General features: G+C 40.9%; 2 protein-coding genes across 2 annotated transcripts in view; one reads left to right on the top strand and one right to left on the bottom strand.

Moving 5' to 3' along the window:
• The window catches only part of LOC306965536 (sodium channel protein type 4 subunit alpha B-like), a gene marked incomplete at its 5' end in the record, with an annotated part of 98,794 nt that overhangs the window by 39,884 nt on the left and 41,671 nt on the right, over window positions 1-17,239 (bottom strand). The window contains 2 exons of the mRNA XM_079560010.1: window positions 14,727-14,841; window positions 15,790-15,876. Coding sequence (XP_079416136.1) covers window positions 14,758-14,841; window positions 15,790-15,876 — 171 coding nt within the window. The 3' untranslated portion in view covers window positions 14,727-14,757. The remainder of the gene's footprint in view (window positions 1-14,726; window positions 14,842-15,789; window positions 15,877-17,239) is intronic.
• LOC306965201 (gamma-crystallin M2-like) lies at window positions 5,961-7,759 on the top strand (the record flags this gene model as incomplete). The annotated part of the gene is made up of 3 exons (XM_079559453.1): window positions 5,961-5,993; window positions 6,792-7,034; window positions 7,478-7,759. 3 exons carry the CDS (start codon window positions 5,961-5,963, stop codon window positions 7,757-7,759), a joined length of 558 nt encoding a protein of 185 aa, XP_079415579.1.

Below are 17,239 nucleotides of genomic sequence, written 5' to 3'. Positions count from 1 at the left end.
AGATGATCTTGTTCAGGCGGCTCTTCTTTTTGTAGCATAGAAGAAAATGGTCAGTCAGAAAGAGGTCATTTTCACACCTTCAGGGATCCTAAAGGGGCCGACCAGCTCTCTCCCCATGATTCTGGCCCAAAACATGACTCCTCCTGTTGGGACATTGTGGTCATTCACCTCCATCCACTACTCCATCCATCTGACCATCCAGGGTCACACGGCCTCATCAGTGAACAAGACTGTTTGAAAATGAGTCTTCATGTATTTCTGATCCCGTTGCAGCTGTTTCTGCTCATGAGCTTTAATGAACAGTTTAGGGGAGGCCGGATAGAAGGTTTATGCACAACTGCAGCCTCTGGAGGGTCCTACACCTTCATGTTCGGGAGACTCCAGAGGCACCAACAGCTTCAAATAGGTGTTTGCTTTTTTGTAGCAGCTGTTCTCTTAATCTGACGGCTGAAACTGTCCTCATTGTGCCTTTATCTGAAAGACCTGCTGGTTGCAATGTATGTGGGGGTTAAAAAAGTGGTCAAGAACAACGAGAACTTCCCTCCTCCCGGTCGCCTCAAGTGGTGCTTCCACCCCTGTAAAAACATTCATACTCCGCCACTGGCTGAACTCCCTCCCTTCCCTGCCCTCCCTATGCTCCCACCCCTCACCCCACAACAAGGACGAGAGAATGAACAATTTAGATTCAGTCTGAAATGATTTGACAAATAAAAAAACTTTGAATCTTTGGTAAAGTCTGCTGAGAAAACACCTTCAGCTTCAGCAGAGCCAGGAACACCCATCCTTCACACCAGCTGTTCCATCTGCTGCCCCCGTGAGGCGCTACAGGGCCATGAAAGTGCACTTGTCTTGCATGGTTGTTGTCGACACAAGGGAGTTGCTAAAAAGTTGACAAATAGAATAAATAAAACTATAAACCACAGTTTTATTTGTGGGGTGTGTGGAATTTGAAGCCAGAATTAGTTCAAAGACAATATTTATTCATTAGGTTCTTGCTAATACACATAAGTGACCACTAGTGAGTTCATAAAATACTATTACTTCACTATTATGGTGCAGTAGTTCAGAGCGGAAAAACTCATCGCTAACAGAAAACTGCAACCACATCCTCTACCAAAGCTAACTACCATTATTACCATCACTATTACTACTACTGTGTTTGATAGGAAGGAAACTAATGAGATGAAACAACGGAAATCTGCCAGAATACAAACATTACTATTGTAAATACTGTAAGTAAAGGCTGTGTTTTATATTGTAAATAAAAATGTCAAAAGCTAATACACAAGCTAACACACAAGATAACACACACACGATAACACACAAGCTAACACACACGCTAACACACAAGCTAATACACAAGCTAACACACAAGTTAACACACAAGCTAACACAAGCTAACACACACACTAACACACACGCTAACACACAAGCTAACACACACGCTAACACACAAGCTAACACACACGCTAACACACACGCTAACACAGGCTAACACACAAGCTAACACACAAGCTAACACAGGCTAACACACACGCTAACACACACGCTAACACACAAGCTAATACACAAGCTAACACACAAGATAACACACACACGATAACACACAAGCTAACACACAAGCTAAAACACAAGCTAACACACAAGCTGACACACAAGCTAACACACACGCTAACACACACGCTAACACACAAGCTAACACACAAGCTAACACACAAGCTAACACACAAGCTAACACACACGCTAACACACACGCTAACACACAAGCTAACACACAAGCTAACACACAAGCTAACACACACGCTAACACACAAGCTAACACACAAGCTAAAACACAAGCTAACACACAAGCTGACACACAAGCTAACACACACGCTAACACACACGCTAACACACAAGCTAACACACAAGCTAACACACAAGCTAACACACAAGCTAACACACACGCTAACACACACGCTAACACACAAGTTAACACAAACGCTGACACACAAGCTAACACACAAGCTAATACACAAGCTAACACACAAGCTAACACACACACGCTAACACACACACGCTAACACACAAGCTAACACACAAGCTAATACACAAGCTAACACACAAGCTAACACACAAGCTAACACACACACGATAACACACAAGCTAACACACACGCTAACACTAACACACAAGCTAACATGCTAAGACACAGGCTAACACACAAGCTAACACACAAGCTAACACACAAGCTAACACACAAGCTAACACACACGCTAACACACAAGCTAACACACAAGTTAACACAAACGCTGACACACAAGCTAACACACACAAGCTAACACACACAAGCTAACACACAAGTTAACACAAACGCTGACACACAAGCTAACACACACAAGCTAACACACACAAGCTAACACACACACGCTAACACACAAGCTAACACACACACTAACACACAAGCTAACACACACGCTAACACACGCGTTAACACACATGCTAACACACAAGCTAACACACATGCTAACACACAAGCTAATACACAAGTTAACACAAACGCTGACACACGCGCTAACACACATGCTAACACACAAGCTAACACACAAGCTAACACACACGCTAACACACAAGCTAACACACATGCTAACACACAAGCTAACACACACGCTAACACACAAGCTAACACACAAGCTAATACACACACGCTAACACACAAGCTAACACACAAGCTAACACACACGCTAACACACACGCTAACACACAAGCTAATACACAAGCTAACACACACGCTAACACACAGGCTAACACACAAGCTAATACACAAGTTAACACACAAGCTAACACATAAGTTAACGCACACACACGCTAATACACAAATACACAAGCTACAAGCTACTACTTTCTCACAGTAAGTGAGAAACAGAGACTGTCCTCCAACAAAAAACGACAAGTGTTTGTTTGTCTTATCCCTGAATTACAACCAAATAAGACGTTTGCTAAAACAGCTCCCCCAAGCTCCCATTGAGGGTATTACATCACATTTAACCCAGTTCAGAAATGACTTTATAGTGTTTTTGACGATTCCAAAACTCAAACACAAATATATAAATAAATCACAAACTTGCAAAATTAGCCCCACATGCAATAAGTAAAGCAGCCCCAGATCTTCAGCCCCGCCACATCTGTGGAGGAACTGAACGTCCAGCTGTGCCAAAGGCTCTCCAAGCGGCTCTGCGCTATTACGCATCACACCTGTGTAGGCTAAGTTATCGCCATTTTACTCACAACAACAGCGACACCAAAGCACTACTCACCACTGACGTCTTCGTGAGACCTTCTTCTCCTCCAGATGAGTCTCCAGCTCCATCTCTCTCCTGTCACTTCCGTCTCTGTCCTCAAACGTCCTGGTGTCTCAGACTCCGTGTCTCCCGGACGTCCGGTTGTCCGGTGACCCGCGGCGGATCCGAGGCTCGCCGCGGGTTCCAGTGCGTCTGATGCGGGTAAACTCGGCTCCGCTGATGTTCTCCACAAAGTCCTGCGTCTCTGTCAGGTTCCTCTGGAGAACGAGCTCCAAATGTCCTGATCAAACTGAGCTCCTTCATTTCTCCGCAGTTTCGTCATTTAAGGATAAAACATAAACATCACAGCTGTGTTTAGCTCGCGGGTTTTTGAACTAGATTTGACGGACACTCGCTCTGTCCAATGAAAACACGAGAATCAGCTCGAGGGCGTTTGGGCAGGTGAGCCTGCGCTCTGATTGGCTGAAGGCTCAGCTACGTCATATCCAGTAGTATTTGTTAATAATTCTCATCATTATACTATAAACAATCTGAAATAAACTGTTGTGAAGCATTTCCTCTGATGCCTGTGATTTATATGGACTAAAGCGAAAGGTGCACAGGTGGGAAGAAAAAAGAAAGGGGTTTATGTATTTGATTTTATTTATTTATACATTTCTTACAATCTACTGCTTTTTTACAGCAGCAAAAACTATTCTTTCTGGGATCCATTCATTTGTATTTTTAACTGTTATTTGAGTTTTATCACAGTTTTTACTTTTACTCGACAGTGTCGAAGTTGTGAAAAGTGCTCATAACCTGAATGAATTAGGACATAAATGTTCTCGCTTGTTAATTGTTTGTAAACAAAAAAAATCAGGTACAGGGCCTTTAACCCCTTAACTCCCACCTGAACTGAGCACATTTTCTCCCATTTGGCTTTACCCCAATCCAAAAGCTTCTGGAAAATAGCTGTGAAAATAGCGACAGAACTGAGACGAAAACAATGATGAAAATGTGACAAAAAATTTACGAAAAAAATTGACGGAAAAATGACAAAAATGACCAAAAAATTATGAAAAAGTGGCAAAAATGTCACAAAAAATGACAAAAATATGACAAAAAATTGACGGAAAAATGACCAAAAAAAAAAACGATAAAAAAAAATGACAAAAAATGAAGAAAAAAAATTACAAAAATGAGTTGAATACCCCCCAAAAAATGATGGGAAAAAAATCTGATGATGTGAGGAGAAAAGATCCATTTAGATGAGTTTTGTAGATCTTTCAAATGAGGTGTTACACTGGCCTACAGGATTTGGGTAAAGCTGAACTGGAGAAAATGCTCTCGGTTCAGGCGGGAGTTAAGAGGTTAACAAATAAATCTCATTTGCAAGTAATTTCAAAATGTTGATTTATTTAAGTGACAAAAAATTGACGAAAAAGTGGCAAAAATGTCACAAAAAAAGACCAAAAAGTGACAAAAAAATGACGGAAAAATGACAATAAAACGATAAAAAAATGACAAATAACTGACGAAAAAGTGGCAAAAATGTCACAAAAATATGACAAAAAAATGACGGAAAAATGACAAAAATATGACAAAAAATTGACGAAAAAATGACAAAAAAATGACTAAAAAATGACAAAAAAATGACAAAAAAATGACAAAAAAGTGACAAAAAAATGACGAAAAAATGACAAAAATGACCAAAAATTGACGGAAAAATGACAAAAAAATAGACGGAAAAATGACAAAAAAACGACAAAAAAACGACAAAAAAACGACAAAATGTGACCAAAAAAATGACCAAAAAAATGACAAAAAAGTGACAAAAAATTGACGAAAAAGTGACAAAAAAGTGACAAAAAAGTGGCAAAAACTTCACAAAAAATGACAAAAATATGACAAAAAATTGACGGAAAAATGACAAAAAAAACGACAAATGTGAGTTGAATACCCCAAAAAATGAAAAATCTGATGACGTGAGGAAAAAGATCCATTTAGATGAGTTTTGTAGATGAGAAAATGCTCTTGGTTCAGTTGGGAGTTAAGAGGTTAACAAATAAATCTCATTTGCAAGTATTTCAAAATGCTGATTTATTTAAAAAACACATTATTGTTAAGCTTTATCTGATCATTTCACGGCTCATCATCATAATCGGTACGAGTGACTCTAACACTGCTCACAATGATCTACTGCTTCTACTAAAGTACATGTGTGTATCCATAATCCTGCCTAACATAATGTTTGTGTTGAAAACTGAATGAGATGTTTGAAATAGTTCCTAACACGATGAAAGCACAGACTTCTGGTGCTGAGGCTCGGCTGCCGTTGTCTGCCATTGTGCCGCATTGTTCAAGTACCCTCTGTATTGTGAGCTCATTGTGTTTTTGTTCTTGCTTTTGTTGCGGCGACAAAGTGCACAGAGGCCTGAAGGAGCCACGCAGCCGCCGCTCTCTTTGTGCACGTGTTGTTTTAAAAGAGAGAGAAAAAAAAATGCCGATTGTGACGCGCGGGCACAAAAAAGGTGCCGACTCGGGCGGTTTCGGGGAGCGGGACAATGGGGGGGCTGCGTGAGCTCAGGTGGTATAAAAAGCAGCGGTGGTGCACAGGTGAAGCACAGTCAACAGCTTTTCACAGCCTCAGGGTGAGCAGCCAACGAACCACCGGCCGAAAGCACCGACTCAACCGACAACATGACCACCAGCGGCATGCACATGGGCGGCAAGGTGAGTGTCCAGACGCCGAGACCGGGTTCAGAACAGGCCTGGTCTTCTGAGTCTGACGAAACCTACGCATCTTCACCTCTGATATATTTTGTGTACTGGAATGAAATGTTGTCCTTCAGTATCTTGTAAGAGCAGATGTAAAGCTTCCTTAATGATGAACAAGCAGAACTGTGAAGAACTGGGAAGCTAGAAATACATTAGTAAAGTTAGGAAAGAGTTGGGAAGATCCACAGCGCATGTTCCCTCTTTCATTCTTTGTAGAAAAACATGAATCTGGAATAACATAATGACAAAAAAAACCAACAAAATTGTCACAAAAAAATGACAAAAAATTGATGGAAAAATGACAAAAAAGTGACAAAAAAATGACAAAAAATTGACAAAAAAATGACAAAAAAACATAAAACGACTAAAGAATGACTAAAAAATTGACCAAAAAATGACAAAAAAAACACAAAAAAAAAGACAAAAAATGGACTAAAAAATGACAAAAAAACGACAAAAAAATGACAAAAAAATGACAAAAAAATGACAAAAAAATTGACAAAAAAAAGAGGCAAAATGACAAAAACAAAAAAATAACAAAAAAATTGAAGAAAAAACGACAAAAAAAAAGGTCCAAAAAATGACGAAAAATCTACGGAAAAATGACAAAAAAAACGACAACAAAATTACGAAAAATTTACACAAAAAAATGACTAAAAAACGACAAAAAATTGACGGAAAATTGACAAAAAAAGTGAATCTGGAATAGCAGCAGTGTTTTTTACCACTCACCCTGTTGATGTTTGGTTCCAGATCATCTTCTACGAGGACAGGAACTTCCAGGGCCGCTCCTGGGACTGCAGCGGAGACTGTGCCGACATGTCCTCCTACCTGAGCAGGTGTCACTCCTGCAGGGTGGAGAGGGGCTGCTTCATGGTCTACGACCGCTCCAACTACATGGGCAACCAGTACTTCATGAGGAGGGGCGAGTACTCCGACTACATGAGCATGATGGGCATGAGCGACTGCATCCGCTCCTGCCGCATGATCCCCATGGTGAGCCAATCACAGCACAGACTCAGGTCACAGCTGAGAGGAGATATACATTAAAGCATCTTGTATAGATAATTCTGAGCTCAGTCTGCTCTCCTGAACTTCACCATCATCAGCAGTATTACCTCACACATCTCTGGTTGAAATACATTAAGGTTAAAGCCTAGTATCTTAGTTGAGTGCCGTAGTATCTCCTCAGCGCTCTGAAATACTGCACCAGAGCACAGACTCAGGAGACGTTCACAAGAGATAGTTGAGATCTGATATTCAGTAGAGCAACATGACGGCACTCCAGACACGCAGAGCAGACAGTAACGTTCATATTCATGTCCAACTTTAGAGCAACTTCATGTATTCAAGGTCTCTGATTTGAGGGACTCTCTTAAGCTTTCAAAAACACTCCAGTTCCTAACCCGGCCTAACCATGTGCTCTGCCTGACCCTCAGCACCGCGGCTCCTACCGCATGCGCATCTACGAGCGCGAGAACTTCGGTGGTCAGATGCACGAGCTGATGGACGACTGTGACAACGTCATGGACCGTTACCGCATGAACAGCTGCATGTCCTGCAACGTGATGGACGGCCACTGGCTGATGTACGAGCAGCCCATGTACAGAGGACGCCAGATGTACATGAGGCCCGGAGAGTACCGTAACTTCAGCAGCATGGGCTCCAGCGGCGGCACGAGGTTCATGAGCATGAGGCGCATCATGGACTCCTACTACTAGACTCTGTCATCTGTCAAATAAAAACATCAATTTGAACTGAATCCAAAGCTGTGTCTCCTCTTCATGGGCGTGTTTTACTCGCTAATATTTAGGTATTTTGAAGTTTCTGGTACAAATTTGGATCAAGTTGTGTTTTAGGGAAGGAACCTTTCAGCTGTCTCCAAGTAAATCCAGTCCATAAACAAAAGCTCCAGTAAAACATTTCATTGGTAAAAATACAATTGAGGAAACTTTTCTTCAATAAATGAATAATAATGAGCCTGACTGTGGCCTGACACTTGTATTGCACTTTACAAGCCTGTGTCACAAGTCATTTGCTATTATCTGCCATTTACCACGTGGCTATAATGTGCTATAATTGTTTATATCCTGATCTCTTGCTATGTCAGTGCCCTCTGCTGGACATGTGCGGAATTAAGTTGCCCCCGAGTGGCTATAGTGAGGATTCTGGGTATTTCTTTGAAAATCCACACAGGAATGGGCTAGAAAAGGGGTCTCCATTATTCCACACGTGTGGTTTGACCAAGGCCTGCTGGTGTGAGGGAGCGTTAATTTTGACAACATATTTTATTTTAGTTTTAGTCTTTTGACTAAAATGTAATTTAATTTTAGTCGAGATTTAGTCAAAAAAAAAAACTTTTCAATTTTAGTCTAGTTTTAGTCGACTACATTTAAGACTAATTGAGTGGACTTTGCATTGATGATATTCATTTTAATCATATTTAATGTTGTTCCTCTGCTTCATGGAGCTGCTCCACATGAACAAAGCTCAGAGCTGATCCTTTAAACATGATCTGAGGCTCTTTCAGACGCTCAATAGAAGTTTGGATGATTTTAGTCTCTCCTTTTCATTTTTATCTAGTCTTATTTTAGTCGACTCAAACATCTGGACATTTTAGTCACAGTTTTAGTCTCATGAGAAACTTTTAATTTAGTCTTAGTCCAATTTTAGTCACAAAAATATCACTTTGACTAAAATTAAGACTAAATATTTTAGTCGACGACATTAACACTGGTGTGAGGGAGGCTACACCTTGTATTTGTTTGGCTACTTGTTATGAGCCTCTTGAGAACCCCGTCCTCCAGCAGAAGCATCTGTGGCCTATGCCGCCGGCACTCGTTATAAAATATCAGAACATTGACCACTTTTTACTTCTTATAGAGTTCGGGAATGTGACGTCATATCGCTAAGCATTATGGGATTAGCAGCCATTGTAAATTAGTGGAGATTTTAAAAGTTAAAATTGTTCACATTAAAACACTTGGAGACCACAGTGTGTTAGATGTATTTACCAGCAGTAACTCAGCAGCTAACGGAGTCGTTCCACGTCTTTTTTCTCCACTTTTTATACTGTTTTTAGCTAATGTTAGTCTATGGAAATGTATGCTAACAGCTGCAAAGATGGCGGATCTCCATGGTAACTGTGGACTTTCCCGAACTCTATATACAAAAAACAGCGTAGTTAAAAATATGACACCCACCCCAGCGTTGTCACATGGGTCATGGCGACTTTTAGAAAGAATAAACTCTTTAGAGCCAGACTTTTAAGCCGTTTAAATGAGGTCCAAAGCTGGATTAGAATCTTATTAAAGTCAGCTCACACTGGGGGGGTCACGACTGGACCGACGTTCGAATCGTGTAGTGTGGGCGGTAGAAAGACGCGACTAGACGAGGAAATGTTTGATTTTTAAGCCTGATTTTGGACGCACTGGAGAAACGTGGGTGATTTTACCGACACAGATGTGAATGACAGAGAGATATAAAGACAGAAAAACACCGCTGCGCCTCCTTTTTTTTTTCACTTCTCTGTTAAACCAGCGGCACAAACGACTCATTTCATGGCCACAGCCCCACACACGAAACAGCACAACTTTATATCACCAAAAGTTCACCACAACCACCTTTTCCAGCTACATTTCAACCACGAACAGAGTTTAGCGGCACTTACTGAGTTTGGAGACGAACTGTTCAGCTTCACCTCGCTGCTAACGGCGGCTAACGGCGGCTAACGGCGGCTAACGGCGGCTAACGGCGGCTAACGGCGGCTAGCCTCCCCGCTTTCTCCACTCGCCTCTCTCCGCTGTCTCCTCCTTCTCCTCCGCTGTCTCCTCCATCCTGAGGTCGACGCCCGTCTCCTTTTCTTATTAAATCCGCTGAAACACGTCCCGCTTCTTCCTGTCGCCAACTTTTATCTCCCTTTGACAGAACTATAGCCCAGTTGAAGCTTGGTAGTAGCAGTAAGCTAGCGCTGCGGTGTAGTGACATTGTTGACACCGTTGACCAATCGGGACCCGCACACGTTTTCCCGCGCTCACAAACACAGGCCTGTCTTTGCGGACTTGGGGTCAGTTTTAGAGAGGACAGACTGTTATAAAACATCAGCTGTTAGTCAGAATCGTGTGTCGCTCTAACGATTCTCAGTCGTTAAGTGTGAACCCCCAGACGTTCGAAAATCGACCTGAATCCAGTCGTGTAGTGTGGACCCCAGAGCCTTAGTTAGGGGGCGCTGAGGGACAAAATGTACCCCCAAAATACTTTTTCTGTGCATAAATCCTATTTATTAACCTCTTAACTCCCGCCTGAACCGAGAGCATTTTCTCCAGTTCAGCTTTACCCAAATCCTGCAGGCCAGTGTAACGCCTCATTTGAAAGACCTACAAAACTAAATGGATCTTTTTCCTCACTTCAGATTTTTTTTTCATCACTTTTTTTGTCAGGCAGTCGTCTCATTTTTGTCACTTTTTCGGGACTTTTTTGTCACTTTTTCGTCAAATTATTCGCATTTTTTTTTTGTCAAATTCTTATCACTTTTTCGTCTATTTTTTGTAAATTTTTTGTCAGTTTTTTGTCCATTTTTTCTCACTTTTTTGTCAAATTTTTGTCCATTTTTTGTACATTTTTTGTCAATTTTTCGTCAATGTTTTCTCACTTTTTTCACATTTTCATCCTTGTTTTCATCTCAGTTTTGTTGCTATTTTCACACTTTTTTCCAGAAGCTTTTGGATTGGGGTAAAGCTGGAGAAAATGTGCTCGGTTCCTGTGGGAGTTAAGGGGTTAATATTGCCCGCAGTTCACAAACTATCCAGCATGGGGTGCTGCACCGCCCTCAGCACCCTGGGTTCCCACGGCCTTGGTGGACCCCCCATTCTACATAAAATCGTTTACGACTAGAAAAGTCATGTAGTGTGTGCTGACCTTAAAGCAGTACTAAGTAACTCTTCCCCCTAGAGGCCATAAGCGCAACTGCAGGTGTCGTAGCAAGTTACGATTTTTTAACTTATTAATTGTCTTGGAGAGTAAATCCTACGCTGACAGGAAAGGTGAAGGGAGAGAGGGTTACTGTGCATCCAATTATACAATGGAAATATTTTTTTTCACTCAAACTTGGCTGTAAATACTGTTTAAAGTGACGTTAGCCCACAGTTAGCTTTGCCCGTTAGCATGTTAGCTTCTTCGTGATTACATTAGTGTGTATTGCTTTCTCCGCACCGGTGGCAGTCAAGTTGCAAACATGGTTTTCTGTCCAGAGACACCAGGGGGCGATGAAAGACCCTCCAATCATCCCATAAACACTTGTATCACCCCCACAGGGACGACGGGGAGGGTTTATTAAGGTAAACACGTTACTTGGTACTGCTTTATAGCCTGATAAACCACACCCACCTTCTTTCTGCACGAAAGAAGGTGGGTCTGGCCACGCACGGTAGACACGTTGTTATTGGCGGCTAAGGCCGAGCCGAACCAATCACGACCGTCACAGAGAAATGAGAAGGCTACGTCACTCGCTGCACCTCTATGTTTTTAGTTCAATTAACGTTAACATCAGCCAAAACTAATCATTGGATGAAGTAGTCGAGGATTTTGCCTCGCGTTCTCCGCGTGAGTTTATATTCACTTCATATTTGTTTAATTGGACACAGCTGTCGTCACGTCCGCTAATCGCCGATTGGTTTATTTCACTGACAATCTGTGCGCGTTAGGCCCCGCCCCTTCAAACTGCTCCAATTGCTCCGTGACCAGACTAACTCCCTGCATGGAATGGACAGGGAAGAGTCTGGCAGAGCCAGGCAAACTGCTTTAAGTATCTTTTGGACTCGCCCCTGGCCACCAGGGGGTGGTATTACAGCAACGTCAGCTCCAGCCCTGAGGACCACGCAGCCAATCAGAGCCGGTGCACAATGGAAACAGACGGCTTGTCGAGTTGCACGACTTCTCGCTGCTGCGCATGTGCAGAACTATCGAGTCATTTTACATTCAGCCGTCGAGTTCCGCTTTTTCAGCAAATAACATGATTTCATAAATGTTACTGTGGAATTAGGCAGTTTATTCTACATGTAATTAGTAAATGACGAAGCTGCTAAAACAATTTGCCTTTAAATATCTGTCTGTTGGAAATATAGGCTTTAAAAACAAAAAAAGTACAAGTTTTGTCAATATCATGAAGCATGAGTGTTTAAATGTAATAAAAGTGTCTGAGGAAAGAGTCGACTGCTCTTTAGTTACGTAATATTACGCAAGACAAAGTTTACCAGCTGTGAATACCTCGTTTTTAATGAGAGACAAAGACATGTGCACGTGCAAGAAGTGCATCTCGACGTTACACCGGCACTCGTTATAAAATGTCGGAACGTTGACCACTTTTTACTTCTTATATACAAAAAACAGCATAGTTAAAAATATGACACCCACCCCAGCGTTGTCACATGGGTCATGGCGACTTTTAGAAAAATTAAACTCTTTGGAGCCAGACTTTTAAGCCGTTTAAATGAGGTCCAAAGCTGGATTAGAATCCTGTTTCCTATGAATCTTTTGGACTCGCCCCTGGCCACCAGGGGGTGGTATTACAGCAATGTCAGCTCCCGCCCTGAGCACCACGCAGCCAATCAGAGCCCTCTCCCCTCAGCTCATTTGCATTGCATTAATTTCAATTTAGGGGAAAACTAAAAGCATTGATGAATAAAATATCACACTTTTTTTTATTGATTTCCACCCCAAATAACCTGTCCCTACAAATATATTAAAGAGGGGGTGTTCTGCTTTTATTTATCACATAGCACCAGTCTATATCACACTACAATGATGACCAACTTTCTGTTGGTCTGTAAATGCAGTACATTTTAGGCGTCTCCAGGAGGTGGGGGCGTTCCTAGGAGGACTCAGGCAAACCTATCCCTAAAATGGCCGCCATCAGAGTTTTTACAGATTACTCAGAAATACGTGAATGTGCCAAGGCAACACTTCAGGCATGTTTTTAATGAGGGAGTGACACAATAACATGATGGAAAGCTGGAAAAAGTCCATTTTGCAGAATACCCCCCCTTTAACTTCATCCTCCACAGTAAATATTTGCCATTATGAACATTTTCTGTGGCAGTGTTAGCCCCCCACATAACCCCACTGTGACACTAGCTTTATTGTGCCTCATTAGCAGAACAAACATGTTGAACAGATTGAGCAGAAAGTAAGAAGTGATGAACAGTTTAGATTTACAGCCTGTCCCAGCCTAACCCCCGTTTGTTTTGACCATTTGTTGTCTATTTAGGTCATTAATCTGAACGCGAGTGCTTAATAAAGCCGGTGTGGCCTCATAACCACACAGTGAAGCAAACTGAGCTTTAACAGAATCATGAACGAGGCTGTAACTCAGAGCACGGACAAGAACACACGACTACTGCCTTCTCTCCATTACTGTTTATTACAAAAACAGAATCATGCAATACAAAACATTTATAACTGCAATTCATGTATTATCCAGTTCTCAAGTATCTGTGAGAGCCGTTCTTGTCTCGTGAACCCCTTGGATCTTCCAGTGATCGTCTGTGCCCCCCCCTCAAAGGTGTTTATTTAGGAAACAATCAGTTAAAACCAGCTCTTATAGATGTCGGAGGATCACCAGACCGACACGTGACTTTACCACAGCACATGGCGAGTGTTTGGTATAGTGTTTAGCCTTCACTGGCACAATAAGGCACATTTTTAAAGACGGGCTAGCGTTAGGTTAGTGCTAGATGGTCTGCTCCGGAGGGACAGTCTGCTGTGAAAACGTGAGATATCATGACACAAATTAAGGTTAGGGCCAGGGGAATGGTTAACCTTTGAACCGAGAGGATCTTTTTTCTCACGTCATCAGATTTTTTTTCCAACATTTTTTTGTTGGGTGTTCAACTCATTTTAGTAACTTTTTTGTAATTTTTTATCACATTTTTGTCATTTTTTCGTCCATTTTTAATACATTTTTTGTCACATTTTTGCCTTTTTTTTTATCGATTTTTTGTAATTTTTTGTCACTTTTTTGTCACATTTTTGTAATTTTTAATCACATTTTTGTCATTTTTTCGTCAATTTTTAATCATTTTTTTGTCACATTTTTGACATTTTTTTTATTGTTTTTTTGGAATTTTTTGTCACATTTTTGACATTTTTCCGTCAATTTTTCGTCAATTTTTAATCATTTTTTGGTCCATTTTTTGTCCATTTTTTGTGACATTTTTCTGACATTTTTGTGACATTTTTGCCACTTTTTCATAAATTTTTCGTCACTTTTTTGTCAATGTTTTCTCACTTTTTTGTCACATTTCCATCATTGTTTTATTGCTATTTTCACAGCTTTTTTCCAGAAGCTTTTGGATTGGGGTAAAGCCAAACTGGAGAAAATGTGCTCGGTTCAGGTGGGAGTTAAGGGGTCAACTTTACGGATTAGGGTTCGGATTAGGATTATTTGTATTTTTAGACAAACCAACTCATAGATCTATACAAACTCACAGCAGACCGTCCCTCCGGAGCAGACGATCCAGCACTAACCCTAGCGTTATAGCATTAGTAAAAGCTAGAAAATGTCGTTTAACATTGCTGAAGTCAACCCAAAAGAGTAGTAGTGCAGTTAGTTCAGTGAAGGATTTAAAAGCTAGAGATTAGTCATTAGTAAAGTGTTTAAACAATCGATAAATGTAGAACTAAATATGGCGTGTTAGTGGTTTTTGGTTTGTCTTTTTCCAGTTTATTCCGGAACGTCGTCGGTGAGAGGAGTCGCCGCTTCTTCCTGGTTCATTTCCACAGCGCAGTTGGTCATTTCACAAGATTCCTGGGCAAAAAAAGAGGTTTAAATTACTCCCAAAATGATGAACCGACTTTGTTTCCTCCTCCTTTACTCACACATTTTAGGGCCGGGAGTTTACAATTCTTTCCAAGACAACTTCCCTTTTTCATCTTTTCTGGGAAACTTTTTCTCCAAAATGTCTTCTATGAGCTGCTTACCGTAAATGCTCTAATACAGGCCGGGGCCTTTATTTACTCAAGGGCATCAGGACCAGGCCTTTATTGGAACCAGGCCACAATTAGAGACAGGCCTTTATTTCTATTTGAACAAAAACGGACGACCAGGAGAACGAAGAAAAACGAGATTTGTGTCCATTTGCACCTAAAATATTAGGTTCATTTATTAACTAACATTTCAAACCCTCTCCCAGCGGCTGGAACATTGACGCCTTTTATTTTGTCGGGACAACAGGAAGTGTTTCGTTGCTGTTAGCGGAGCTTTGACATCAGTGTCTCTGCAGGTTTCTGTTTCGTTTTTACCGGACCGGATTATTTGTTGTTATCTTGTGTAAAAGGCGAGTTTAGACGGAGCGTTTGTGTTTGTGATCGATCATGAGACTGACCCGAGAGAAGACGAGACGCTCGCGCTGATGGGAGGAGTTATTTTGAGGCGTGGGACTGACCTGCACACGGAGCAGCTGGACGTGCTTTGAAGACGCGATGGAGACTTTATTAAAACCCTGGAGGGTCAGAAACATTTGCCCTGTTTCCAAATATGGTCACAGGAGGTTTGAAAAGTGGCTAAATCTGTGTCAAAGTTACGCTGGGATCAGCTCCTCCGCAGCGTCGCCCTGTCGGAGACCCGGCCTCTGTTAGACCCGGCCTCTGTCGGAGACCCGGCCGCGAATGGAATACAGGCCAGTATTAGAGAATTCACGGTATTTCCCTCCCAGTTCTAAAAACAGCCTAAATAATGCTGAGATGAAACACACACCTGACAAGGGCTGTTGGGCATAAACTCGTGGTACTTCTGGTCGATTCTCGCTTTCAGGGCGTCTCTGTCGGCGCCGTCTCCTAAAGCCTGAAAACAGCAAACCGAGGTTCAGAACCACGCCACAGCAAAGTGCAATGAAGACTTTATTCACAAGGTTAAAGTGTGAGAGTGGTTGGTGTGCACAGTGTGGTCCTGCTCCTGAACCTAGTCTCCACATCGATCAGGAAAAGCTATAATTATCTGAGACAGTGGTCAGTGTCATGATTTGATTCATTCCAGCACCAGTCTACACTTTGGAAACGCTTTACTTAATACATTTGGTTTTCTTTTATTCCAAGACTATTTCCATTGTAGATTCTCACTGAAGGCATGAACTTTAACCCCTGAACTCCCACCTGAACCGAGCACATTTTCTCCAGTTTGGCTTTACCCCAATCCAAAAGCTTCAGGGAAAAAGGTGGGAAAATAGCGACAAAACTGAGACGAAAACAAGGATGAAAATGTGAAAAAACTGAGAAAAAATTGACGAAAAAGTGACAATTTCTTTTACACAAAATGTTAAAAAAAAAACACGACAAAAATGGACAAAAATTTTACCAAAAAGTGAGAACATTTCGACGAAAAATTGAGAAAAAATGGCCGAAAAGTGATAAGAATTTGACACAAAAAAAATGAAAAATTTGACGAAAAAGTGACAAAAAAATTACAAAAAATGTACAAAAAAAACGACAAAAATTGACAAAAATTTGACAAAAAAGTGAGAACATTTTCAATTTAGTTTTGTAGATCTTAGCTTTCAAATGAGGCGTTACACTGGCCTGGAGGATTTGGGTAAAGCTGAACTGGAGAAAATGCTCTCGGTTCAGGCGGGAGTTAAGAGGTTAAACAAACACTACAACAATATATTCTTCAAAATAGCTGCCTTTTACTTTGACTTTTTCTGAGTGCGCTTCACGATGTAGAAGAAATGATTTTCACTTCACTGACTGTAGAAAACCGTTCCAGATAGGGCTGTGCAATTAATCGAAATTCGATTACAATTTCGATTACAACAGTAAACGATTACAAAATTAGCATAATCGCAAAAAATCGATTATAATTTTATTTTTATTTTTTTTTATTTATTTTTTCTAATTTTTTTTTTCTAATTTTTAAATTTGGGATTTTTGTCACTTTTTTGCTGGATTTTTGTCATTTTTTAATGGATTTTTGTCATTTTTTTTAATGGATTTTTGTCACTTTTTTAATGGATTTTTGTCACTTTTTTAATGGATTTTTGTCACTTTTTTAATGGATTTTTGTCACTTTTTTGCTGGATTTTTTTAAAGGCAACAAATAATCGTTTGAATAATCGTGATTTCAATTATGACAAAAATAATCGTGATTATTATTTTTTCAATAATCGAGCAGCCCTAGTTCCAGATGGAAATACCACGGATGAACGGTGGCC

The sequence above is a fragment of the Gobius niger genome (genome assembly GCF_951799975.1).
Source record: "Gobius niger genome assembly, chromosome: 7".
Taxonomy (NCBI): Eukaryota; Metazoa; Chordata; class Actinopteri; order Gobiiformes; family Gobiidae; genus Gobius; species Gobius niger.
The sequence above is the reverse complement of the archived record's forward strand: the minus strand, read 5'-3'. Positions and strand labels throughout refer to the sequence as shown.